The sequence below is a fragment of the Colletes gigas genome, unplaced genomic scaffold (genome assembly GCF_013123115.1).
Source record: "Colletes gigas isolate AHSC1104 unplaced genomic scaffold, ASM1312311v1 Colletes_gigas_Sc00035, whole genome shotgun sequence".
NCBI classification, from domain to species: domain Eukaryota; kingdom Metazoa; phylum Arthropoda; class Insecta; order Hymenoptera; family Colletidae; genus Colletes; species Colletes gigas.
The window spans coordinates 510,411-537,714 of record NW_025106664.1 but is presented as its reverse complement, the minus strand read 5'-3'; the positions used below and the strand labels follow the sequence as shown (position 1 = coordinate 537,714).

Sequence of the window (27,304 nt, the reverse complement as noted above, 5' to 3'; positions counted from 1 at the left end):
GGACTCGTCCAATATTTATGATCCTTCATCATAAACAATTTTCGCTTTTTCCGAGCAATGTTGTAAACCATTTTGGTCTTAAATGACCGAGAAAAATCATAACTATTTTTTGAGTTGTGAAAAAAATCAAAACATATCGATACAAGGTTACTGTAAGTGATTTTGTTACACGTTGTTTGGGTTCGGCCATTTTAGAGTGGGGAAGGTTAGGGAGAAAACACGCAACCATTTCTGTCAATCATGCCGTGCTTCCTGGAATCTGTGCACACGCGATCGACCATTCGTTGAACGATTAATCGAAAAAAATTATTATTCCGTACAGAAATGATAATCGTGCACATAAGCGAAGAAGAAAATTCCCTCGCAAGCACCCTTTGTCGGCCATGTGCATGAGTACATCGTTTAAAGTGTCCTCGCGAGTCGTATTGTTCGACCAATAAGGAGAGCTCAGCGAAGTCACGTGACTACGGCCGTCCAATCGTCGTATAGGGATTTGAAATCGTGCGTGGTCTTTGTTCACGAGACTGCCGTGTCAACGTTACTTCAGTTCCGTAAAGGGGGCCTTGTGTCGGTGTCCGTTTATGCATGGTCGCTGCCAAAAATCCGCGTTAACTCCCTCGTAAATATATGTGTGAAAGTGGTGCTTTGCCACGAGGACGACGTGCTTCAAGGATCGTCGAACACACGGTAAGTGTTGTTATGCGTTTATCAGGCGCCGTTCATGCGAATCTCGACGAGAAATCTTGGAAAAATATTTCGTATGCTTTGCCGGCCCGCCGTGACCGAAACAGAGACTCGTAAGTGTCAAGGTATATACGAGGGGGGCGGTCGCGACGCTCTGGACGGTTTTTTTTGTTTTTCATTCTATGCGTTTATCGCGTACTCACATGTCTATATTTATGTTCGTCTGTTTATTTACGAAGGTATAATGCGTACAGCCGTACGAATCCGTCAGACCGGTTTAACAATTTTAGGTATAGTCTAATACATTGCCGGTAATACCGCGATAGCCCATTTTTCGGGATATGACGATCTAATTGATTCGTGATTTGTACGTTTACCGCGCTACATCAGTCGAGACGTACGCGGCCGTGAACGTGCATCACCATGGCGATTATTTGTTGATTATACACGAAAATAAACAGTTGGTTCGTTTTAGAGGCAAACCGTGTGTCCAATCGAACTGAATGAGTGATTCATCGCGAACGGAATATAGACACTGTCGTACGTAACTTTCGGCGGGAAGAGAGTATATTTACCGGGGAAACCTTACCCGATGTAATATGTATTTCCGGTGGTGAGAGCTATTGTTTTGCCGCGCGATGCAGTGCTCCTGTTTGTACGATGGAATCGCCTTTCGATTCCATGGCTCGTTTGTGAATGATAGAAAATTTCACGTAGAGTTCAAAAACATACGAATACGTGATATTTTTGGATCCTCACCGTGAGTTTGGAAATTTGCTACTAATTTCGTCAAACGAAAAACGCATTTATTTAAAATGACTCGAAACTTGTCCGGGAGCAATTGTTTTTGTTTACTCAAGTTCAAATAAATAATTATCGATTTTCAGGTATACGCTGGATCAAATTTTACGGTCTTGAGCAATGCTTCTCTGTTTTCTTTGCATATTACGTAATATCGTAAATTTAGAAGATAATAATTTTCGGTTAATAAATTCTTGTTCGGCGTGCAAAGGTATGAATTATATTACAAATACATATTTTAACGTTATTTTTGCTCGTTCAACATAGAATAATAGATCGGTACTGATAATATTAAAGTAAACTTGTCGCGCTTGACTCTCGAATTTTGGCTAAAATTACCCCCGGTCGAGACCGCTGCAGGTAATCGATAGTAGGGGGAGGGAGAGTAATTAAAGGAGCCCATTTTCGACGGGGATTGGGATCTACGGAAACCGTACTATCGATTCCTAGCAAGGAACGACATCATCAAGGAATTTATAATCGATCCCATTGTAGTTTTCGTACGGACGATACGTAACGGTGAATCGTTCGGTTCGGGATTTATTGGTCTTTCGCCAGCTTATCCCTAAAAGACATTTTTCGAAAATGTTGCAAATAACGAGCAGCAGGGAGGGCCCCTCGAGCATTTTCAAGCCTCACCGCCATGAAAGCTATTGACCGTGGGAACTTTCTGGGAACTCTACCCCTCGCCATATGCCTACCGCAGGAAACATCCTACAGGCTCGACCGAAATCAGAGCCGAGCAAATTTTATTTTCTATAATGTAAAATAACATTATCTTTTCAGAAAGCGAAATAGTTTCATTATTTTTACATTAATTATCGTCCCATTGTTTTTGGGATAGACAATTAATTTCATTTTTAAATGTTTCAAAAATAATGTTTTAAAATGTAAATGAAATATTTTAGGTTAAACTATTGATCGATTATTTACTTTTCAGGTACAGAATTAGTTTCTGAACCGGCGTTGCATAATTATATGTCAAGCGAGAAGTAATCACGAAGTAAAATAACGTGTTACGATAAAAGAGACCAGATCGAATCTGAAATTCACCTTCTCGGCGTGTTTGCGCATACACGAATGATTATTTGTCACTCGGGACGAGTTCGTCCCATGCTGCCCGATGCTTTTTGTTCGTTCAGTACTGTTTTCCTTCTTTTTTTTCTTTTTTCTTTTTACACCACCGGTAAAGAAAAGTCGTTTCTTGACGTGAATCGATGCCGTGCACCGACTACTGGCCCTTCTGCGGTCGTATTCTCTTCTTGCTCGCTCAATTTTGAATGTAGCGATTTGAAAAGGTATAGTAACAACTGTACAATTTGAGGTTATTCTCTTTTTCTGTACTCGATACAAAACGATGGGTTTTTGTTTCATCGTGGGAAATAAACTGGTACTGATCGTTGTTCTTCTTTCAGTTTCAAATAAAATTGGCGCCGTGCAACGTTCTCTCGAACGTAACTGTTTATTACAGATTAAACAATGTAACGATCTAGCTGTTAAACGTCGCCAGTTCGATCGTTACTTGTGTTTACCGAAGGATCGTTTTAGACAAATGTTTAATTCGCGCAATTGTTCTCGAACGAATACCGGGAGAGTGTCTCTCTTGGAGGAGTTAGAAAGTCACTTTGAAAGATGTGGAAAGATACCTGTAAAAAAAAGTTTGTAAATTACGCTTTCATGCGATGCTTACAGTTCGCTCTCGCCGCGTGCACAGGCAGCGTGATTAAAATTTAGTTGCGTAAAGGTTCTTTGTAAACACCTCGCTACCAATCAACGAACACCGTTTCAAAAGAAAAATATGTCGGTACAATTTTCTTTTTTTTTTTTTTTTTATTATTAAACTTTGACAATGTCGGAGTTTAAATTTAACGGTCGTACCCGTAAATTTTCAAGTAACAATTTCAGCGTCGTAGATTTTTATTAACGCAATGACGTTGCCAAGGTATACTTACCGAGGTCGGAGAATTATTTGTTGAAACGCGTTCCGAGTCGTGATGTTTTACAGCGTCAGCGGTCGGGCACGCAATTATCGTTCCTGATTCCTGTTTTAATTTTCAGCGGGCTGTATCCACTATCGCGGTCGAATCTAATCGAGATCGAGGATCGATCTTGCTCTCCGTATCGGTTTCGCAGAGATGTTGGAACACGCAACAACTTGTAGCTCGTAGGAACGTGCAGAGAAACGCGCTTCGTAGAATGTAGATTGCGTGATGTTCGGTGCAACACGTGAAATTTTTCAAGAAACCGAATCTGTTCCCCCCGGTGATAGCAAAATGGCGTAAATAGAAGCCCGTCATATTTAAACGTGAGTCGAGGATCTTATTTTAAATTACAGAATATATTAATAATTTCCAAAGATATTTTACATGAATATTTTTCTTTTTTTAAGCAGAACGAAGATGTTTTTGAACCGCTGTCGCATTATATGGAGTACCGTTGAAATATTTCGACTTCTCGATTAATTTCCTGCTTGTACATTTAATTAATAGGAGGATTAATAGGAAATTAGGTTGGCAGAATTTTATATAATACGCCATCTCGCGACGATTCAAATAGAAATTAACGAGGACTTGTCGCGTAATTGCCACGATAAATCGAGTAAGAAGATATTTTTTCGCGCCAATTTACCACCGACACACGACCACGTGTCGTGCGTTCTCGCGTTCGATTCTTTCCACGTCATGTGCAACGCCGTGCGTATCAGAAATAGGAAATTTGAATTACCAATTAATATCTGTTCCAAATTAATGTCGATTGGACAATTTACGAGGCGACAACGGTGCCTTGAGACCACTGTACCATGAAAATAACTCAGTTTTCTTAATTAACGCGTTAATCGTACGTACAAATTAGATCGCCGCTATGAAGCTGCATTCGTAGATCGTTAGCTGTTTACATTTCAATTAGAGGCAACGAAGTGTTTTGTTTCGTTACGAAACTCGTAATAAATAATCTTAGTAAATGTATGTTGAACACTCGATTTACGGAACTTGTACTTAAAGTTACGGAATTCATAAATATTATCTTGAATTTTATTAACATGATCATGATCATGTGACTGGTTCTAATAAAAATAGGCGCGATCAATGTTCGTAAATCTAGCGGTTCAGCTTGAAAAACTTAACGTTTAACGGTTGGATGTAGTGCAGAGTGCGAGTCTACGATAGCAATAAATAGTCGGTTGGTAATTGCCATCGATTGGACAATTGGCAGACCTGAAAACCGTATCAGGAAGGAAGCCTGGCTCGGGTGAATTTTCAAACGGTCTTGCGGCAGGCAAGAACCGAGCCTCGCCGCCACCACCACCAATGCGCCAGACCCAAGGGCTCCACGGTGTTAGTGTGCGTGTGTACACGGTGCGACAGGGCGCAGACAGTCTCGTGGCTCTCGTAGCAAACACTGGTCGACCAGTGGCGGGGATATCAGATCGATACTCGGCGAAAAGCGCGGGTAGGAGAGGCGCAGCTATACGTATCTACGGTTGGTCCATCGCAAGATCCAGACTGCCGGTTCTATGCACTCGTGGCTACGCCCCTCCTCCGTTTAATGCCAACAAAATTCGTCCGATTCGCATCGCCAATCTCGCCATTATTTATCTCGCACTTATTGCTGAAAAATATTGCGACTTGATAACTTTTATATTGTCTTATAATAAAAAGCCACGAGACTGGTTATGCTTATAATGGGGATTGCGTAATAGAGGGGGCCAAAAGCTTTGAAATTGTACGTTGAGTCAGCAATCGTATGCTCCACAAAATTAATACTTAAGGACTTGTTCATCGAATAAAATTCGGATTCTGAAATACTATTTCGATACTTAGGGGGGCATTTTGATCTGAAAGGTCAATTTTTATAGTCTTTGTATGATTGTCAAAGTGTTGACGTACAATCCAGTACTGTTATTATAAAAAAAATTCAAATGTTTTTTGCTGCACCGGGGAAAGGAAAAACTTTATTCTTCCAATTTTATAGCGCGAAAATTGTATCAGGGAACACGTGGTTAGATCGGTACAGGCTGCTCGTTGTTGCTCTCTCGGACACTTTCACATTGCTCGGTCCGATATCTAGTGTGGATACACGTACACGTACGCTGGTTTTCTGATATTTATTTAACAGCCATGAGAACGAAGCCACCGGAAACGGCCGCTTCTCGTTGCCTTGCGTCGTTCGAAATCCGTACTCGAACTTCTTTTTTCGACGAGCAATGCACGAAGCCGAGTGTTTTTTTTCGGCCTGTCTGTGTCTCTATTTCAACGCTGGAGCAACCAGCGCTTAGAGTCGCGTGTACTGGGAAACGGGCCGCGGTTACTCGTGTCTGTTGCTTCTCGGTAAAACCTCTCTAATGATGCGTGTTTCAGGCCCTTATACCAAACATCTCCATGATGAACTTGAATTCGAATCTTTGTTTTTTAGACTCGAGGGTAATAGAAAAATTTGAGTCAAGGGCTCGTTAAACCAAGGAATCAATTAAAAAGCGTGGCCAATATGCATTCGATAGATACAAACACTCTGACCATTTCATTACCAATTAAAATCATAGTTTTATATATACAGAATGTTTGGCCACACCTGGGAAAAATTTTAATGGGGGATTCTAGAGGCCAAAATAAGACGAAAATCAAGAATACCAATTTGTTGATGAAAACTTCGTTAAAAAGTTGTAAACAATTAAATTAAAAAATTTCAAATCGTTCTGGAAAAATTATTTTCGGTTGCGGGGGCTAATTATAATCATTTTTGGTCATTATACATATCCTCGAAATCCTACCCACTTTCGAGAAAAAATTCGAGTAGGTACTGAAACTTTTAGACGAAATTAAAAAATTTCAAATCGTACTAAAAAAATTATATTTAGTTACAGGGGTTAATTACAAGCATTTTTGGTGAACAGACATACCTCCGAAATCCTACCCATTTTCTAGAAAAAAATTCGAGTAGGTACTGAAACTTTTAGACTAAATTAAAAAATTTCAAATCATACTAAAAAAATTATATTTAGTTACAGGGGTTAACTACAAGCATTTTTGGTGAACAGACATACCTCCGAAGTCCTATTCACTTTCTAGAAAAAAATTCGAGTAGGTACTGAAACTTTTAGACGAAATTAAAGAATTTCAAATCATACTAAAAAAATTATATTTAGTTACAGGGGTTAATTACAAGCATTTTTTGTGAATAGACATACCCCCGAAATCCTACTCACTTTTTAAAAATAAATTCGAGGTGTGAAATTTTTCGACGGAAAAAGAAAATTTCAAATCGTTCTGGAAAAATTATTTTCGGTTGCGGGGGTCAATTGCAATCATTTTTGGTGAATAGACATACCCCCGAAATCCTGCGCATTTTCGAGAACAAAATTCAGTTCGGGTGGAACTTTAAAAGTTAATAACTTTTTAACAAAGTCTCCATCAACAAATTGGTATTCTTGATTTTCGTCTTATTTTGACCTCTAGAATCCCCCGTTAAAATTTTTCCCAGGTATGGCCGAACATCCTGTATTGTTTCCAAATGAATTTAGAATCTAGATGTAGGCTGAGAGTCCTACCGATGATTGTTCTGGAATTGCTTTGGAACTGACCATTTTGAAGTTACCAAAAGCTTCGGACGTTTATCACTTTAGGCGGTATTCTTGTCACGTTGTGCTGCGACAATGGCACAAAAGAACTTGGGCTATTCAAGGAAAGGGAAAAATTCCAGCGGTAATTCCAAGGGTCCGAAATTTCGGTATCTGCCTCCTCGAACGCTTTTGTGTCCAATTCGTTAGGGTGTCCAAACGCAACCTTTCGCTCGGTATGCTCAAAATCGGCCCACAAAAGGGTACGTTGTATTACATCCAATGAAAATACATATTACGACAACTGTATACTAGAGGATAGTTAATATATCCATGTTTTAATCCATGTATTTCTTAATACACGTGTATTAACAAGAGGATGAAGAGGTGAATAACTATAACTAGCGTCCAGTGTCAGTAGCGACAAAATAGAACTAGTAAAAGAGATATAATAAAAAATAGTATTAACTAAGTATTCCAATGTTTAAATTTTAAGTAAATAATTTGCGATACAGATATAATTTAATAAGTTGGAAGTAAAAATAAGAAATATTATGATTTTGGTTAAAAAAGATTAATCTATTGGTCGTTTATTTTAGTGTAAGGAAATTAGGGCGTTTACGTTTTTTTAGGGTAAAAAATTCACATGAGAAACACCGTTCCGACATTGCCTAAGTTGCTTGGAACGATTAAATATTTTTTTGCACGTTATGGCGATACGTTTTTGTGAAGAAAGCGAATTTCCTATTTCAATTCTTTCCACTGTAATGAAAGAAATGATTAAGAAAATGTTAATACTCATGTTCTTAGATAGCAAATCATGTAGTTTGTCATTTTTGCCTGCAGTCTAGCAAATCATGTCTGCATCAGCACAATTACTTGCATAGAATCTAAACATTCGGTCATTTATTTGTACATTAGATATAAATATTGACACGGAATAAAGTATGGATATAATAATACACGTGGAAACTTATATTTTGATTTATGAAAATCAATACACGGATACACGTGTATCTTAAATACAAATTCGAAACGAGGACCTCTACCGTATACATTTGTCTTGCACTTTTATTTTAAACAACAAACACATTGTTGTTCATTCGCGCATTAGGCACTGTTCACGTTCACGTGGCCTTGTTTAAACTTTTTATCTCTTACGTAACGAATAGAGAGTTCGAAGAAAAGAGCATCACTTTCTCAAGCGTCTCTCTCTCTTTCTGTCGTAACACAAGACCGTTGCTGGCAAATTTAGCTGACGTTAGAAGAAAAAAACATTCGTACGATGGCCCGGTTTACTTTACACTCCGTACGATTATTTCTCCACCGTTTTCGTAACAAATTTTTTGAGTATTTCGGGATCCCCGTACTGTAGTTTTAGGATCAAAAACATTCTGCTTCGAATTCCTTCTTTTGTACCTCGATTCTTTTCGAAATCTGATCCATAGGACTGTCGTCTAAACATTGTATCGTGAAATTAAAAAAAAAAAAAGAGTAGCTAAACGTAAAGCTTATTCGAGATACTTTTTTCTCCTATGGCTGTTCTTCGTACGTTTCAGTTTTCTATAATTTAGAAATTAGGTCGCGCTGGATTCAAGTTACGCGACCAGTATGTGTCGCTTTACCCTGCCCCATCGACAAAGTAATTTTCCAAGTTGTGGCTTACGGGCTCTCATGAAACGAGTGGCAATTAGAATATCGTGCACGCTAATCGAGGAATCCTAATGGCAAACTAGCATTATCGGTTCGTAGAAACAATGCAATTCTTTCGGTGAATCATCTCGCCGGTTTCAACACCTAGATGTATTCGCTTATTGACCGAAGAATAATATTAACCCGCGAGCAAGCGTGATATTCTACATTGTTCGGTTGGTGCCGCAATAAAATCTCACATGCAAATATTGCGCTCCACGACCGTTACAAAAGCACCGGATAAGAATGGATGCGGTCGAGGCACGCATACACGGAGCGTAAAAATATCATATCACCGCCACAGATGAACGCAACGCGCGTATACGTGCAATTACCTTGCGTATCGCGAGTCTTTTTCTCGCTTAAGGGGTCTTTCTACAAATTGTTACAACTTTTGCAACAAAAAGAACTATAAAACTTCGAAAAAGAAATTGAACGTCCAACATTTAAACAAACGACGATACTTTAAAATTCGAATATTCTTTTTCGAATATACAGGGTGGTACAAGCGGAAAGGGGATGATTCTACATAAAAAAAATAAGTCTAAAATATTCGATCATCCCTGGGAAAAAATTTAATGGGGGATTCTAGAGGCCAAAATAAGACGAAAATCAAGAATACCAATTTGTTGATGGAGGCTTCGTTAAAAAGTTATTAACGTTTAAAGTTCCGCCTGTACGGAATTTTTTTCTCGAAAATGCACAGGATTTCGGGGGTGTGTGTAATGACCAAAAATGATTGTAATTGACCCCTGCAACCGAAAATAATTTTTCCAGAACGATTTGAAATTTTTTTTCCCCGTCGAAAAATTTCGCGCCTACTTGAATTTTTTTCTAGAAAGTGGATAGGATTTCGAGGGTATGTGTAATGACCAAAAATGATTGTAATTGATCCCCGTAACCGAAAATAATTTTTTTTAAACGATTTGAAAAATCTTTTTTTCGTCGAAAAATTTCAGCAATTACCCGATTTTTTTTCTCGAAAGTGGGTAGGATTTCGGAGGTATGTGTATCCACCAAAAATGATTGTAATTGACCCCCGTAACCGAAAATAATTTTTCCAGAACGATATGAAATTTGTTAATTTAATTGTTAATAACTTTTTAACGAAGCCTCAGTCAAGAATTTGATATTCTTTATTTTCGTCTTATTTTGGCCTTTAGAATCTCCCATTAAAATTTTTCCCAGTGATGGTACCCTTGTATAGAGTAAATATTCTTTATGCGAGGCTTTGTTGTCTCGAAAATTAGCTTTGAATCATCACTTGATCATGTCTTGTTATAACGGATCTCGCTGTAGATCATTGTCTCGATTGAAGTTTATGTTGATAAATACTTCCAGTGCCATGGAATTGTTTATTAACTTAAACTGCAATAATACCCATCGAGACAATCATCCATAGCGAGATTCGCTATAACGAGGCATGGTTAAGTGCACGCATAACCAACGAAAATTCAAAGTCGATTTTCTCGAAAACAAATCTTCACATGAAAAATTGTTATTCTATATTTTCGAATATCTCCCGCTTTTCGCTTGTACCACCAGTTACGGAACCCCCTGTATAACTGTGTCAATAATTTTGTGACACGCTGTACGTTTCGGGAAAATTGGTAGAAAAACGAGGGGAACTTTCATCGAACGTTTCGCAGGGACATTTGCATACAACGGTCGAGGAGAAGTATAACATTGTCGAGGCTCTTGATGAGTTCAGGGTTTGAAAACATTATTGGCGGAAGTGTATTATCCCGTTGAGGAAGTTAGCCGGCAAGCACCGCGGCCATGGGAAAAGATCCGCCGTGAGATGTCTCGTGTTTTCACGACCGTGAAACCGTCGTACGACGTATGCACGTTTTACGCGTTGCATGTGTGTACACCGAAAGGTTGAGTTATTCTCGTGGAACATTAACAGGCCCGTGACCGTAACGCTCCCTCTGACGTTCTCTGTGGAAATACGGGGCAAATTCCTCGAATGCCTCGTAGAAAATCAACAGCCGGAAAAATGAAAACATAGACGGCTCTTTTACGGAAATAGGTTCGTCGTGAAAAATTACGCAGAAAGCGCGAACTAACAATTCGTTGTATGTCTCGTCTCGGGGGAGATCAAAATTGAAAGTTCTCGTTGGCGCGCCCCGTGCCCCACCAATTTTCATCTTCAATTTTCTCCGTAACGAAACGTTGTAGACAAAACGCGTTTCGTGCATTTTTCACGCGGAAAATTTAACAGAGCTCTTTCGTTGTAACTCGCGATAAGAACGATTCGTCCAGAGTAGTTTTATGGGGAAAGTGTACTATATCGTCGGGGTAGCACAGGATATCGAAATACGAGAAAGCCCGAGTAATTGACCCGGTGCTAAAAATTCGTAGCTACCTGCCAGGCAAGACTTCCGCCGTCCGACACGCTTGGACTCTTTCCTTGCCTGCACGTAATGGTAGTTTCGAGAACAAAGGGACAGCCGGGTTTACACCTGTACCTGAAAATACTGCAAAAACTCGCGCCGTCTCGGCTGTTCCCTCTTGACGAATATATTCGTTCCGAGTGGAAATTTTCACTTTCCTCGGCTTCTCGGGGTCTCGTCGGTCCGCTCGAATGTTCTCGGGGTCTAAGTGGAAGGTACCGTTTCGGGAATCGGGGACAATAGATGACCATCGGACTTCAAATTTCGAGTCCTCGAACCGCGGCGCAATGTTACTCGCTATAAGGTCGTCACACGCAACTGGACAAAGGCTGTATCTCTAAAACCATTTAATTTTATCTCGTGGCATTTCTTTATAACTCTGATTATTTTAGAATTCAAATATTGTGTAAAATAAGTTCCCGGAATTTCTCACTTTCAAATCCCACAGTGCATGAATTGAGATAAATGTTTGTGTGTAAGTAGGTAACATTATATACTATTGTTACGGAAAATTTGATTGCAATATGACAACCAGTTTGTTCACGGCTGTGTTATTTACACCAGTCGATCTCGAGTGTGCTCTGCGATTTTTGCAATGGAAAGAACTGTCGAGCAAAGAATTTGCCTTTAAGGGGCCTTTCCACTTTGTGGGATTTAAAAAATCGAATTTTTTTTGCATTTTCTTTTAGTGTGCAATCTCGAAAATATATCTACCAAATATCAAACTGAAATTCTGAAAACTAACGAAGTTATAGCCTGCTGCACCGAACCACGCGCAGGTATAACTGGACGTGAAACTTTAAAGCTGTTTTCCTCGAAATTACATTTTTGACACTGCGTATGTGATACCAAAAACACTATTCAAGATATCAACATGAAATTTATACAGTATCTTTAGAACTGGTCTCCCTATAGCATGAACTAGGATAATTGCGATATATGCAATACTTTTTCTTTTATTAACAAAAAAGCAACCGAATATACGAAAATATTCAGTATTTTTTCGTAAAATAGCTGCCATTTTTTGTTTTTTTGAAAAGATCCTAGTTCGTGCTATAACCACACTCATCTATATTAAGAATATCGTTGTTTTTGGGATTTCTGTTCTTTGGAAACTGTTGTTTGTTGATCAACAAAAACAGCGTAATCAATAGATATTATGCGTTGCAAAAATTCGTAAATATAGCTAAATATATAACAAATGTATCTACAAAACCCAGAATTAACCGCTCTTTAATATCCCGCGAAAAAAAATCACAAAGAAACATGTATTTTTCGTGCCTACAAGGTAGAATGGCCCCTTAAATTTTGCGTTTCTATCGAAATTTCTTGTTTGCAGAAGTGTTAAAAATGTTACAGAAAGCCTATAGTAAGTCGTGTCTATCAAGAACGCAAACATACGAATGGTACAAGGCATTTAAAGAGGGCCGAGAAGAAGTTCCGACTGACGAAAACAACGAAAAGATTAAAAAAATGGCCATCGATAATCGTCGCCTGAGTGTTAGAGAGGTGGCTCATGAAGTGGAAATGTCTCGCATGTCCGTGCATAACATTTTAACTGAAGTTTTTGGCATGAGACGCGTCGCTGCACGACTTGTTGCGAATTTTCTGCAAAAAGAACATCGAAAAGCAGCTGCTCAAGACATGATTTCACGAGCTTCCAGTGACTTCATCTTCATGAAAAGCATTATAACCGGTGACGAAACATGAGTTTATGAGTACGATATGCAAACAAGCCAACAATCTTCGGAATATCGGTCAGAAAATGAACCAAACCCTAAAAAACCGCGTCAAAGTCTCTCGAAAATTAAGGTCATGCTCACCGTTTTCTTTGATTATCGTCGTGTTGTTCATTCGGAATTCCTTCCAGATGGAGAAACAGTAAATGAAGAATATTATTTGAGCGTGATGAGACGCTCGCGTGAAAATATTCGTCGGAAACTGCCAGATGTGTGGGAAAACAATTCTTGGATCCTGTAATGCTCCGATCACACATCGATCTTGGTACGCGAATTTTTGGCCAAGAATTCAACAAATGTGATCGAACAAGCACCGTATTCACCAAGATATGGCCCCCTGTGACTTCTTCTTATTTCCGAGACTCAAATTACCTCTTCGGGGAAGGCGTTTTGAGTCGATAGAGGCCATAAAAGAAAATTCACAGGAGCTGAAGAGGCTACCTTCTTCAGCGTTTAAAAAGTGTTTTGAAGACTGGGAGAGCCCAGAAGAGTTGGCGTATGTGCATTGCTTCTGATGGGGCCTGCTTTGAACGCGGCAAAATAAATTTGGCTGATTAAGTAAGCAATTTGAGTTTTATTTACAAATTCCGGGTACTTATTTTACATAATGTATGCATAAAACCGCGGTGGAAATAGCATTAAAGCTTGCCAGAGGGGTTCATTGGGTTTTGAGATTCACTGGGCTAAAAATCATCGCTCGTAAGGGAGTTTAGAATTTCCAGGAGATTAGGATCGTTCCAGGAGTCACGTTGAAGGTCGAATTTTCGCCAACGATAGGGGAAAAAGAATGAGCGAGAGGGGCGCGAGACCCTCCGCAAGAAAATCCAGCTGCGGAGTTCGACGACACGTAATGAAATTGACTGCTCTCGGCAGCTGCTTGCCTGACGTCGTGGAGTAATGCTCGGCAAGGATAAAATAACACGTCGAAACATTATTCCGAATTGCAAATTCGTAGACGGCGCGATCGACGTCCGAGACAAAGTGCGGTAATTTTGACAAAATGCGCACGGTATGCTTGGAAGAAATGAAATGAACGCGGCGCGCTGTTCACTCGATGGGATAACCGTATAACGACCTAGAGATCAATAATATATGAGCAAAGAGTAGGGAGGAATCAAACAGTGAAATAGTCAGACGTCGTAACTCTTATAAGATATACGGTGGGAAGCGTAATTATACCAATAAAAAGATTTCTATGTAAAATAATAATTTACTTACGTATTTGCACCTTATATTGATCTATATTTATTATACTTTAGATGACCGAATGCGTGAGAAAAGGTGTGCAAGTTTGGGAGTTGGAGTCGCATACAGCATATCGTAGAAGAATAAACAGTGCATGAGGAAAAGTAGGGGTAAAGTTCATTGTTCAGCGATAGTCTAGATAAAGATCAATAGTATAAAGGTAAACAGTAGTAAAGAGTCGGTTAATGGACGAGACGGATGAATGATAACGCGTAGGTTCGAGGGACGATTACAATTCAGAGTCGCTGGTAGTATAAACTACGGAACCAGCTACTAGAGATCAATAGTATAAATGGGAACGGCAGACGAACACGAAAGATAAAGCAGACGATAATCGATGAAGCCAAACGCGAACGGTCGAAGAATATAACGATAGATTAGAGCCCCGGCTGCGAATTCTCGAATCGTAAAATTATTCGTACGCCGTAAATTGCCTTGCTATATGCTACCCACACAGAGAGCCGGTTGTATCGTAAAACCGTGTGCATCGTAAATTAGCGCATCACGCTATTCACGCATTGCCACGGTATGAAGCATCTGTAACTGTTTCTGTTCGAGTTGATCATTCGTTTTGTTGGTTTCAAGAGGAAAACGGTAGTCTCATTGCCCGTTAAATCTAGCCCCGGTTACTTTTCAATTTCCTTTCACCGTAAGAACTTTCGACTTATCATTAGGGTCACTGAAAATAATATCTAGAAAGAGGAAGAATTTAGTTACAGAGAAGTAAAAAGTTTTATTATCAAACTTAGTCCACTGTTGCTATTTAATTTCTCTGCTCCGTGAGAATTTTCCACTTAGAGCGACTGAAAATAATATGTAGAAAAGGGAAGTCAAAGCTTTCCTAAACTTATTCATTTTCCTTTCTTCATGGAATTCAGTCCTGAGCATTTTGAACAATTTTTTAAATCCATTCATGAAATACCAGTTAACATTATTTGAAATAAATTTCACCCAGGTCTGAAATAGTCCCAGTCTTGCTTCGAACAGGCTAAGGAGTAGTCAGTCTTCGTTTGAGTGAAATAAAGGATGCGAGTTGCTATCTGGGTCACTGAAACGACTCAAATTTATCGCAGACCCTTATGTTGTGAAGTATGGGTTTGCATCTGGTTACAGCAGACTTCACGAGTGTTTTAGAAACAGAGTGTTTAACATATCCGTAACCGTGTCACCGGTGTCCCCCGACGGGTCTAGAGCTCGTAGATCGTCGTTATCGAACTGCTCGACAAAAGTCCATTTATTAGACGAACACGATTCACATTCGACTCACTTCATAAGCCCTCTTCTGCGCGATTCAAACCGGTTCTCAGGCAGCGATCACAAAGAAACCCGGGCGCTTTACGCGCACGCAAAGCCCACACTGTCGATTGGCCGACTTTGCCTTCCCTCTGTTTATATAAAATCATTTTCCACTCTTCGTTCAACTTTGTCCACAGATCCTCTTCGCTGGTCGTTCACAGCGTCAATTTTCTACAACTCTTCCATTGAGAAATTAAAGTACTCGTAAATATTTACTGGCTCACGAAAGTTTTTTTCCACATATAATATTACGTAGGGGCACAGAGACGTTTCCAACGCCATTTGCAGACAGTTGGCAGGTTTTGTTCTAGATGAAAAATATAGAATAATGAATATATTCTAAGATTGTATTTTCTTGCGCAACAGAATTATTCTTCATTCGTTAATGGATCTTCACGATACTTTTTTGGTACAGAATGAATGGAGGTCGAGTAAGTTTTTTAAACTTCTTTCAGGAACCAGTGTCAGCGAAGATAGATCGCGTGTTCTTTAGCCTCACAAGGTGCAAGATGAGAGGTGTAACGATTTTGAAAAGATTCTCTTGGACACAGTTTCCCATATAATACGAGAAACTCGTAGAGCAAATATTGGTTTTAAAGTGTACACAACCAGCATGAACGCGCTTTCCTTAAGGCTCGAACAAGCTACTTGCCTTCCTTTCCATGAAAAATAGAGTCAAAGCCGCGCTCGCCTCAGTCATATGAAAGGAAACATATTTTACGGTATGTTTACTGCAAAGTAATGCAACAAATAATTTGTGGCTGCATCAAATTAGCTTAAATACCGTTCTACATGAATCCAGAAGTTAACACTATTTCTGCCAAAGGTATCGCCTTTCAAAATTTGTCAAATTTTAAATCATTTTACACATACGTGTAAACACCATTGCAATTCTAATTTAAATCAGAGAATCCTCATTTTAGTTGTGACGAAAGGACTGTACGGCCACCGAACTTGAAAATTATTGAAAGGATGGCGTTTCTCGAAGGAAGACCAACAAGTCCTCCCATTCTACCTTCGGCTAGAAGTCTCTCCCTGTTTATCAGTTGCATCGTCTTGGCGCAGGCGTTTCGTCAGGTGTTCCAAGCATACAGCTGCGCCCGTGGCCAACGCACACAGTTACGAAAGGCTCGGTGAAAGGGAAATCTCGTCGATTGTTGTAACGTGGAGGAGTTATCGTACTCGGTTTGGGTTTTATAGCGTTGTAACGTCGTTCGGAGTCGCTGCCGCTCTTTTAACCCTTTAATTGCGAACGGTGCACATTCGTGCCCCAGTGCAACTATTATCTTCCTTCTAAAAGTGCAAATATATGCACCCCTGCCCTTGCAATTACTGCAAGTTACCCGATGTACATGGGAAAATAGGTCTTCGGCTCTAAATTTGTTGAACGATTTATTCATCCTCTTTTCAATCGATGTTACAATTTTATTTATAGTACCGTAGATAGGTTCACTCGTTGATGCAACATTCTTGCAGCTGATCTAGTTGATTAGAAGGAAAATCATGTCGGTGCATAGATACGTGAATCACTGCAGTTAGATGAATTGGTATTTATAGAGCAGTTGAGGATATTATTAACTAAAGGACAGGTAGAAAAATCTTGTTCCTCGTTGTTCAGAAATTGATGCCTTCAGGGCATTTATTTTACCGGTGAACGCACAACTCATAATAATCTTCGTTATCCTTAGAGAGCACTCGGTTTTGTTCGTTTCGAATTGGATAATAATCATGTTTAGGAAGTTCTTTACGCCATGACCAACTTGAACTAAAATTATATATAATGCGACAAGTATTCGGGACAGTAGCGTTCTTATAGAAACTTCATCCTCTGTATAGTGGGTAGAAGATCAAACGAATTTTCTAGAAGTCATGAAGTCCGCGATCAGGCAAGATAAGTTAATCCTGGATCAAAAACCTTGGGGATCGTTCGACTAGGATGAAATAGAGATAGCAACGAAGAGAGGACCCTTTATGACCTGCGAAGGATTTCAGGTTGAATAGCTTCAGGGTCTTGGCTTAGGATCGTCTGTCGCTCGAGGACCCTTCTCGGAACTCGAGCTGAGGAGCCAACGAGGGAGAAAGATTATCCTGTTGCATGAACGAGATACAATTTTTGGCGACTCTTTGGCTCCTTCCTGTAAATTGTCATGCATAACATTACGTACGAAACATCCTTTTTAAATTCGGTTTTAATTTATAGGGTAAATGTACCAACTATTGCAGCAGTAAGCTTTAGTTTTGTAAAGACTCGTGTTTTTATATTGGGAAGAAAATTGAATCGTACAAATTTTTTAAAGGTAAAAAATTTATACGTACGCATTTTAATCTCAATAGAAAACAATTCTGCAGCAATAGGTACATTTACCCTATCTTGTCCCTAATATTACTCAAATGCACTTCATAGAAATCTTGTAATCTCATTTGTTTGCATGATCTTGTTACTTAACTTGGTCAGCAAGTCAACAGGGATTTTTCCAAGCTGTACTTATCTTCTAAATTAACCACCAGGGATTAGAATCGATTTCCCCTTGGCATTGACATACGAATTTTCTACGTTGGTCGACGGTCAGCGACTAGCCGGTCGTTTTCTGTGAGAACGACCAAGTGGAACGACCATTTGATACTCTGTGATATTATTACGGGTAAGCGGACGTTCTTTTTCAAGGCTGTTTCTTCGTCGTATCCCTCGGTCAAGTTTTCGCCAAAGACATCGAGAAGCTACCAGGGCCATATTAACCCTAGAAAGACCAAACCACAAACCGTCGCGTTTCATGATCAAGTAGGGGGAGGGAAGAGATGTCGCGCAGTGTACAATAATAGGGTTTCTGGGGTCGTTGATAAAAGAATCTGATGTCAGATTTATGTTTAATAAGTTGCTTCAAAGGTACATTGATCGTTCTTTGAATAAAAATTCTTATAGCGCGAAAAAGAAGTCGTGGCGAGGGTAGAGAGAGCAGGAAGGAAAAACGGAGCAGACATTTGATGCAACCAGACGTCGTGGGCGCGCGAGACGGAGTGCATGAAACGTTTAGGCAGCGCCAGACTCGAAAACAGACGAAAATAAAGCGGCCAAGGACCCAAGGTTGTTATTCGTCGAGGTCTCGCGGGTGAAAGACCGATTACCCAGTGAAACGGGTCGAGCGCATGTGCATGATCTCCGTGCATCTTAAATATTTTAGTTCTCCCCCCTCCTGCACCTCGTCTCTTTGCTTTCGCCACTTCCGCTTTCTGTTCACCCTAACTGGGGATGTCATTGCTGTTCAACGAGATATCCAGTATGTTGAGAATATTTATGCATTTGATTTGTTGGTAATTCCGTTCCAAGCAAACCATGAATTGGGTCGAATTTGAAACTGCATTGCATTGCGTGTCGGGGGCGTCGTTGAATCTTGGAATGACTATAGAGAAAAAGGGCGATTATTAATAGACAGAACTTTTGAAATATTTATTCTGTATAGAGTATTTCCAAAAATCATTCATGCGTATAGAATTAATGTTTACACAAATCCATATTATTTAATACACTTTAATTCAATCCCCCTGTAACGCTTGCGTTTTAAAATCGTTTTCCAATAAAGAAAATATAATACGTGGGTGGGGTCTACGAACCTCCCCCACTCCTGGTCTTCAACGCGACAACTTGTGGCTCGGTCTTTCGAGGGTCAATTAAGAATTATTAAGCGTATATTTATTTTCCGTGGATTTCAAATCTGTTCTTTTTCTGTTGTTTGCTCTCGCGTGCGAATTCTCATTCGAGGAGATTAAGTTATCGAGAGCACACGCGTTGTAAAGCCGTTTTATATAATGCTGCTGCTTGTTGCTTGCCACTGGGTCGACGACCCACCGCCGACATTGCTCTTCTTCTTTTCTAATTTCCTAGTTCCATTTTTTTCTCGCGCCACAAAAGCTTCCATCCCATTCGGATAGACGTACGCCATTTATTCACGATATGGCCGGAATGACCCAAAACGATAACTATGTTTTGATCACGCCGTTGTAGCCATTGCAGTTATTAGTCCGTGAAAATTGCACTTCGTTGTAGCAGTTGTAAATGCCTGTGAATCGACGATTCACGTAGGAACTTTCGATTTGCCAGTCTAGTTAATCGGACGTTTTACTCAATGATTTCGTTGCCGTTTCACAATTAGTTGTTGGTTGAAGTTATTAATGAATAGGGGTAACAATGTAGTAAATACGAACAGGGCCGTTTCTGATGGGTGTGCAAAAGGTGCCACGCAAAACATATAAGAATAATAATCAAAATTTGTTTAACGATTATTAACCTATCCACGAATAAAATTTGTCCGACTCTGCTTCGGTAGTATGGTATCGTTGTTATAGCCCCGATCGAGCCTGATTGCAAGTGAATTACCACAGTCGTAATTAGCGCGGATTTTATTCCCGTTTCCGGCGAAAAAACGAAGATCGCGTGAGAATTCGTTATCGCGTGTAAAACGAGTACGCTCGTTGCAAGAACGATCCTCGAATTGGATCGTGAAATGCGCGAAAATTTGATTAGTCGGGGCGAAAAAGGTCGACGCGTTCGCCGTGTATGCACCGAGAGCGATGCATACATGCACGATTGCATCTGACCGCAGATTCCACGGAACGGTCGCCGTAAACGTGGCCCGTGCACAGGCCATTTGTAGTTGGAGTAGCATTTACACCAAGTTACATGAACATTGCCCCGATGACGTTGCACGAGTGAACTGTTGCTCCTGCTTCTCGACCTTCGGGAATATAATTCTCCCCGGAAACTTTGCATCGGCGATTCTTTTTTTATTTGTCGCGTCGTTCGCGAAAAGTTGCGTAACATTTTGGGTCGTCCGCGTCGATTGTAACCGACCGGAAAGGGGGGGCGTGGGCGTTAGAAAATGCGATCGTATAAAATAGCATCGAATCTCTATGTGCCGAGTTCCATTACGCTTTTACGTCTAAAAATATCGTTCAGTCACGTAGACTTGAATGTCTCGCGCGCATAAAGGCCACTCCGCGATACGAGTTACGTCGAGCAGGGTCAGTTCTCTGTTTGTCTTTCTCTTTCTTCACCGAGACCGATAATCCGACCTGTTTCCTTCCACGTTGGCCGTGTATTTTCGGAACAACGTTTCAATTAAACACGAGCAATACTGTCTGTTTAATAAATTTCGAAGCGATAGCAGCTAACTCGAATACTTGCGATTCTACGCGAATAAAAGGACATAATAGAGCATGCAATTAGCATTGTAGATTATTATATTCAATAACATTACAGTTACTTGACTTGCTCGCTACAGAGTGACCCAGAAAATGAATTGCATAAAGGTTCTCTTATGCAATTCAATGTAGGGGGGAATATAAGTTCAGAAAAATAACATGCTTGATCTTTTATCTTAATTTTAGTCGCATTAATGGAACATTACCTATAATGTCAAATAAATTGCGATCAAACGACTGACCCAGATATGGGTGTCGGAGACTTTTCACCGAGGAACCAAACAAATTGATTCTCGATCTTAAATGTTTAGGAAAATCGTTTCGAATATCAGGTTGTTTATCTTTTATTCGTTATTCGAAATTTGTGTCCAGATAAGAATTTCACCCGGCATTAGTCGCGGTTCTTCTCTCTACGCTAGCTGATAATTCGGTGGTCGGTAGTGTGTAGTAGGTGTAGTGCATCCGGTGCGGTGCAACGTGTGTTGCACATACGTGAGCTCGAGTTGAGTCTGTTCGGTAGGCCACGGTTGCCGGAGTCTCGTTCCTGAAGTCGTCAAACCACCAGAGACAGAAACACGCAAGCTAGAAGAGGAACGGGACAGAGAGGGAACAAGGGATTCTTCGTGACAGAGAAATATCGAACGCGCAAGAGAGAGGGAAAGATAGAAAGCAATGGAGAATGAATACCAGGTGAGGACGAGAGAATGAAGAATCGCGAAGGGCAGAGAGAAATATCGGGAGCTTTGGTGAAAGGCCGGGAGAAGCGGGAGAATGGAAGGAAGAAAATGTACGACTCCGTGTGAAGATGATTGAGATTCTAGGAGAAAAAAAAATATTGAAGGGGTGACAATGACTTTGATCGTCGATCGTTCCGCTGCTTAATAAAATAACAAGATTAAAATTATGATATAAAATGAAGTTGTTCGTAAGAAATTCTTTCTTTTTTTAGATCCGATTCTAGCACGAGTGGTAAGGGATTAGAGAAGTATAGTAACAAAGACCTAGATACAGTATTTTCAGAAGGGAAAATCAATCCGTAGGATGAACATCGGTAAGCGTTGGGGTTTCGGAAACACGGGAGGGAGCGTGATCGCTAACTGTGCAGAATCGTCGTGGAGAACTTCAAAGGAGTTAGAAAACCTGGGCAGTACATCAGACGTACGAAGAAACAGACGTGGAAAAAGTGTTTGGCGAATAAAAACGCCGGGGATACCGAGTACAGAAGAAAGAGACAAACGACTACGACGATGGAGAATGGAGGAGGATCAAAGAGCGCAACACAACAGTGGTTGTTCCCTTCGGAATACAGAGCCTCGAACGTGACAAAGACGGAGCTAGGGGGATTGAAGAGAGATAGAGCGTGTAACGAGCATGGAAGGGGGGAACGAAGAGGAGGGGACAGATACTACGAGAGTCCACGCGGCTCCTATAGTAAATCGACTATAGTACTATGAGTCAGTCACACCCACAAGCCGGTTGTGGGTTCAAGATCCTCGTTGCACGTTCCTGCACACTCTCTGTGTACACTAACACGCTGATGTGCGTGTGGTATGTGCGTGTGTGCGCGCGCGCGAGGTCACGCGTACGGACACGGTCGAGAATCTACTGGCCTTGCCCGCGAGAGATCGTGAGGATGATCCTTAGATCCGATAAAATCATCGAAATTCATCAGAACGTTTTTTCCAAGAAAAATATTAATGACGGTATCGGTCATGTGAATAAATTTACGTGTGATATATTTACAATGTCTATAATAGAGTGGGCGAAATTCTTATAGGAACTATTTTTAATAAGTATGATAATAATTTTGATAATGATATTTAAGAAATAATAGAAAGCAACACGTCAATGTGTAGAATTAAAAAAAAAAAACGATTATACTGCTTTTGAGACTAAATTGCTGGTAAATAAGTCATTAATTACGGATGGGTCATTGCCAACGCTTGACTTTTACAGCGACGTTTTCAGTAATGAATGTCGATGCGTGTTGTTTCGCTAATATTTCCGTGGGTGGAAGGTAATCTAACCACTGTTCTCAGCGAGCCAAGTTGCAAACTGCAGTTTGTCCAGGCAGAATATTAAACTCGATAAAGCGGGGTCGGACGTCCATGTAAAAATGATCGATGGACGAGAAACCGAGTTTTAATGAAACCGATATTTCGAGACTGCCTGGATAAAGCAATTTCCATGAACGGTGGAAATAAAACGCAACCGACTCTATCCGTCAAGCAGTGATATAGCAATTATAAAATTGTAACGCGTCTCGATCGGAAACTGGTAACGTTCGAATGCATTTCGCGTGAGATTTCTGCTCTAACAATTCCACATTCTGCCTTAACATTAAAACTACCGACAATTTAGGTGTACCTACTTCTGCCATAAAATAAGAATAGCCAACCGTGCCAGATATTGGCAAAAATGTCATGAGGCAAAATTAGACTGTATCGAATGGTGCACAATCTGAATATAATTTTATATATATTCATATATCAATACATCTAAAAAATGCAACTGCATTTTTAATAGAAACGGAACTCTCTAATGTACTCACATTTGTTGTAGTAAAGCAAATGTGCTCATTATCGATTAAAAAATATTGGGAGTTAAAATCTAATATTTTTAGATTTATTTAATTTAATATTTTTTTCTGGTTAGTTGAGTTTTTCAAAATGTCTCACTGATGTCTTTTAATTTCAGTCAGGTGAATGTTGGATACGGAGAGTAGACACGGTACTGGGCTGGATCAGGGACCGACAAGGGACCCTTGGCTCACGATGGATTACTACCTCGGCACGGACAGTCTCTCGCTCCAGGAGATGCTTGACGTCGACATCAAATGCGAGATCGAAGGCGTTATCGGTGGTCACCCGGAGCTGGGCTTTAATTTTACCGACATGTCCGGCCTAGAGATGGACGACGATCCTATTGGATGCCATAATGATCTCAGTGGATGGTTTGGGTCCACCAGTTTACTCAATGGCAACAGCAATAGTTCAAACAGGTGTTTATTTAATTGTTTGAAATTGTAAATGCGCGTTGAGATTCAATTATGGTATTCTGTTTAAAAGAAAAAAGAACTCATTTGCAGTTTTTAAAAATAAATAAAATTATATTCAGTTCGTGGCGAACAAAGTTCCCCTTGGCTGACTCGAGTCTTTTCTTCCAGCAACTTCAACCTTGATCTCAGCGGAGGCGATGCCGCCTCGATTATGGTGAACCCTAACTCGGTCATGCCTCACATGGCAGTCCGGAGTCCAACACCGTGTAACGCCAGGAGGAACTTCTCGTTCTCGCCCAAGAGAGACATGAAGGAAGAGAAGATCGACGTGGAGGACGAGGCGGAGAACGAAGCCAGCAGCTGCACAGAGAACGAGAACGATAACGATAACGAGAATGAGCAGGAAAACGACATAGAGAACGATACCGAGACTGAACAGTACGAGAACGACATTACGGATACCGAGGAGGATTCCGAGGATGAACAAGAAATCTCGAAACCGGTGACACCGTCTAAATCGAGAACAATCTCGATTTCGGCCGCGAAAACGATCTCCCCTCAGTTTACGAGGGCGCAGACCACCCCCAAAATAAACGGCGTGTCCAGTATCAAAGTGCAAAATTTCAAAGTGTTGCACAGTCCGAGCCAAACTCCGCATCACGTGCGTAAACAGATTTATAACAACAACGTGCACGTTAGTCCAGGAACGACCACTGTTGCCGCAATGAAAAGGGAGAAGGAGTTTGACCTGTCGGACTACGACGACAAACTCTACCCCAAACCGGCTTACTCTTATTCCTGTTTGATCGCCATGGCGTTGAAAAACAGCCAAACAGGGTCCCTACCGGTCTCGGAAATCTATAATTTCATGTGGTAAGTTGACAGTCGATTCCTGAAGTCCATCTGTTGTTTTGGAAAGAATTATGAACGCAGCGTGAAGCAGGAACTTACATTCAACAAATAAAAAGATGTCAATTTTTAAATGAAGTTTAAGCAACGGTTTTCATCGATTATTTAACCATTTATTAAGAATTTTTCTCAAACGCGTAAAATCAAAGAATGGATATTTAAAAAATGTGACGAATCGAGCGTTGAAAATATAATTTATGAAAAAAAAAATACCTTTTGTAAAAAGGTTGAAGCATGATTAATATTTTGTTGATATGTCGCGAACATTATAGCCAGAGATTCTTATTTGACAAACGACGTGTCGCCGACCTATTCGCTTATTTTCGACCATTTGGCCGGAAGGATAAGGGCTGGTTGAAGCCCTCCGGTGCTTAGGCCACGAGGGGAGAAAGTATTGTCGTCCCTTCTTTATTCCCAGGTTGCAACGGGGGGGAAGCTGCCATTTTGTATGGGGCCTTTGGAACACCAGGTGCATGCCAAGGGTACAATCCCCATAGAAAATGCGGAACACGCTCTTTGTTTAACTAGCTGCCGTTTCCCCTCTCTGTAACTCGCCTAGCGCTATCGTTATAATACTTTGGAAACGAAATTGTAACCGGAATTTTTGGTTTACAATGATTATTTCTTTTTTCTTCTTTTTTCACCATTGATCTTCATTATCAATGCAGGGTGTTAAAAGAAGGGTTTTAGGATTTGCAAAATTATATAATAATATATAATAATATTTTATATTGATTCGTAAACTAACTTCTATATACGTTTGTAAGCAAAAGTTGTTTATTTATTTCAAACGTTCTGTTTCTAACAGGGACTCAAATTGACTAACTGTATATACCACATTTACGTTGAACCACCATTTTAATGGAACCCTTCTAATGAAATATACCTGCGGTGCGACCGTTCTAGCATGCTAACCATTCTCTGTCTTCTTTCAGCGAGCATTTTCCTTACTTCAAGACCGCACCGAACGGCTGGAAGAACTCCGTGAGACATAATTTGTCACTGAACAAATGTTTCGAGAAGATAGAAAAGCCAGCCGGGAACGGGAACCAGAGGAAGGGCTGCCTGTGGGCCATCAACCCCGCCAAAGTGGCGAAAATGGACGAGGAGGTTCAAAAATGGTCCAGGAAAGATCCGTTGGCCATCAAGAAGGCGATGATCTATCCGGATCACTTGGAACTGTTAGAGAGGGGCGAGATGAAGTACGCTGGCAGCGGAGATATGTCCGAGGAAACAGAAAGCTCGGGTGACGAAGCTGTCGAAGAGAGCACGACGTACGAAGAGTCCATCCACAGTCACATAGCCGCGAACTCTGTGACCGACAGTTACGATGAGAGCAGCCAGGACTGTGATATAGACATCGTGGAACACCTCTACGACGAAATAGATATAGAGGATAATAAAGACTCGCTACACATGCAGCTGAATATCTCGAAACGGGAGACGTTCGAGTACGAGCTCAGCCCTAGCACGAAAAGACAGAAAACGTTGACTGGAGCGATACAGGGGAACTACGTGTATCAACCTGTAACCACTTCAAGAAGAAAAACGCCTCTTCTTTTGCGAGCCGGAGCAGGAAATGGCTCCTTTCTTAAGATAGATTGAGTTTAAGATAACTCAACAGTCTTAACCGCGAATTCCTAGTTTTATATGTATCCATAGGCGTAAATGAATATGCGAGTACACAAAAATGATCGAGGATTGCTTCGTGGTGAATATTTGATACGCTGGAAGGATTTTTTATGGTCGCTAACCTGCCCTTTTCAATCTTTTATTTAAGTATTTGAGCCTACTGCCCTGCAGAGACAATTCTTGTTCATTTGTAGATACACGGGTGAAGATCGAAACTGAAACGGTTTCTCTTTCATACTCTGCATAAATTGTGTACCTACATATAAGAGAAAATAGAAAACAACGTGTCAGGGTTAAAATACAAAATAAGAAGGACTCGTGTAACGACGGAAACGATCCTCGAAGAGAGTATCGAGAAGCCTCTTGATCGATAGAATTTATTTTATAATAAAGCTGCACATTTTTTCTATTTTTCTACGAACGTTCAATCGAGAGACCCGTCATTATGAGTTTCACACAAAGATTCTTGGCTTCTAGATAACTCTCTAGATCAATGGTATAGGAGTCCTTCGAATACGCATAACAGATCAATGAAACGGGGTCCATCCATTTCTTTTAAGTCTTTTAAGTTTCTTAATTGTAGAACAAACATTATAGGTAATATGTTTACCTATTACCCTTATTTCTTGCGTTACATATGAAGAGGAAGGACCTTGGTCGTTGTGTAGCCATGAAAATCCTTATTTTATTTTTAGTTATGATCGCTTTTTAACTCTACGACTATTAAGCTCTGATAGTTTTCTTTAATCTTCTTAAAAGAGCGCTTCTGTATCAAGTATTTTCCATCGACAGCAACAATTATATTTCGTCGCAATTTGCAAAAGCCTGCATACACCGTGGAACTTTTTTTTTTTTAACTAACTCATGACAGGTACAATCGTATAATTCTCTTTCGAACAATTTTTTATACAGTTGATTCGACGATTCGATGATGAATACGCATAGCATAAAATGAAAGACGATCGTTGTTCATGGTCTTGTGAACATGAATAAGAAAATAAAAAAAAAATAAATATAAAACGTTAGGTAACGTAGGTCGATAAGTATTTTGGTCAGCAACTGGCCAGACTGATGTATTATACTTTTTTATACATTGCTGGACTAAGTGATTAATTGTAAATGTTTCCGCGTTTATATACCTGACAGACAAATGAGTGGAGTT

At 40.2% G+C, this 27,304-nt stretch overlaps 1 protein-coding gene across 1 annotated transcript; it reads left to right on the top strand.

Moving 5' to 3' along the window:
* Positions 1–651: 651 nt before the first annotated feature.
* On the top strand, positions 652–26,973 carry LOC122402397. The gene is made up of 4 exons (XM_043405147.1): positions 652–687; positions 23,301–23,604; positions 23,770–24,474; positions 25,446–26,973. The coding sequence occupies exons 2-4, from the start codon at positions 23,309–23,311 to the stop codon at positions 26,113–26,115; spliced, it is 1,671 nt and encodes a 556-aa protein (XP_043261082.1). The 5' UTR covers positions 652–687; positions 23,301–23,308; the 3' UTR covers positions 26,116–26,973.
* Positions 26,974–27,304: the final 331 nt, after the last annotated feature.